We start from the raw sequence: 1,311 nt of genomic DNA on the forward strand, positions 1-1,311 counted from the left end.
CTGAACAACAATGCCAACGGAATACAGACATTCAGTTTTCTGGATTTGGCACAGGAAGAAATCAAACTACTTCAGCTCCACCGACTACTGCTAACCCATTTCACAGCTTCTTGAACTTTATCTCAGGGGTTTCTCTCAAGTGCCAACGGCTGGTGCAGGCTTCCCGTCTTTTCCTCAAGTGCCAAGTGGAGGCTTCCAATTTCCTCAATATGGTTATCCTTATTACCCATACTACGGTGGATATGGTTACTACCCCTATTCCTATTACTATTATTATTATGGATAATTGTTTTACTTCCTCCAAATGTCTTTGTATCACTGTGCAGACTTTAAAGTTCCAAAATTTATGCAAAACTTTGTTCGATGTTTTGTTCTATAACAAGTTATTAAACAGATTGTGAATTGAATCAGTGTTAAAAGTATATCGAAAATCTGTGCTGCACAATTATCGCCACCAAAGTCATCCGCAACTCTGTTATAGTTTGTAGTAACTATACTGATCAATAGCTCATAGACTAAAACTAGGTGCCAAAAATAAATGAATACAGTAGTTACTGGACAATTTTGGTCTAATCACTCATTGAATGATTTAAATATTGCAGTGATCAAGTAATTAAAAAGCAACAGTTTCTTTGAACTACAATATTCCTTAATTTGCATTTCTATAGTTCCTTAAGATTTAGTACCAAAAATGATAAATCTTTAAGAGCGTGCATGTTAAAAGCCTTTTAGAAGCAATCAATAAATGGTAAAATAAGTCGTTGGTAGGAAGATTAGAAGGATGCACTGATTCTAGATGTTCTTGTTTCTAGAAAAAAATTGAAGTAAAAAAGAAAAACATTTTAAAGCAAATGGAATGAATTCTAATCTTTTCAACAACCACTCATTTGTTGAACTTTTACTACTTGGACATCATACGAAGGATGGCCTGGTTCCATCCATAATTACTCACACTTAAATCAGTAAGCAGTTTCGTTGATCATTTTGACTTTACGGTTAGAGTTTTGAGTGTTAGACTAATAGTGCTCTGCCATTTCAGAATTCTGGTCATTATTAAAAGTCATAATTAAAAGAGAACGTGTGACAAGACGGAAGAGAAAGAATAAGTTTGCCATAATTATGACTTTGTCGTACTTTTTTTAAGAAAATAAGTTAGTTTTTAAAGAAAATGTTTTTTCCTATCTTTTACTTTTCCTTATCATCAAATGTGCGGCATCATCAAAAAGATATAAAATACGCTGAACAATTGTAATATTTTCTTCCGCGATTTGCGCTTCATCATGATGATTATTTGTGTAGCACTTGTTCTGC

The 1,311-nt window shown here is 33.6% G+C and overlaps 1 protein-coding gene across 1 annotated transcript; it reads left to right on the forward strand.

Moving 5' to 3' along the window:
• Positions 1-106: 106 nt before the first annotated feature.
• LOAG_15719 (hypothetical protein) lies at positions 107-286 on the forward strand (the record flags this gene model as incomplete). The annotated part of the gene is made up of 1 exon (XM_003151209.1): positions 107-286. A coding segment is annotated over one exon (180 nt), but the record flags the coding sequence as incomplete, so codon positions are not given.
• Between the last annotated feature and the right edge of the window lie 1,025 nt (positions 287-1,311).

The sequence above is a fragment of the Loa loa genome (genome assembly GCF_000183805.2).
Source record: "Loa loa unplaced genomic scaffold supercont3.2532, whole genome shotgun sequence".
Taxonomy (NCBI): domain Eukaryota; kingdom Metazoa; phylum Nematoda; class Chromadorea; order Rhabditida; family Onchocercidae; genus Loa; species Loa loa.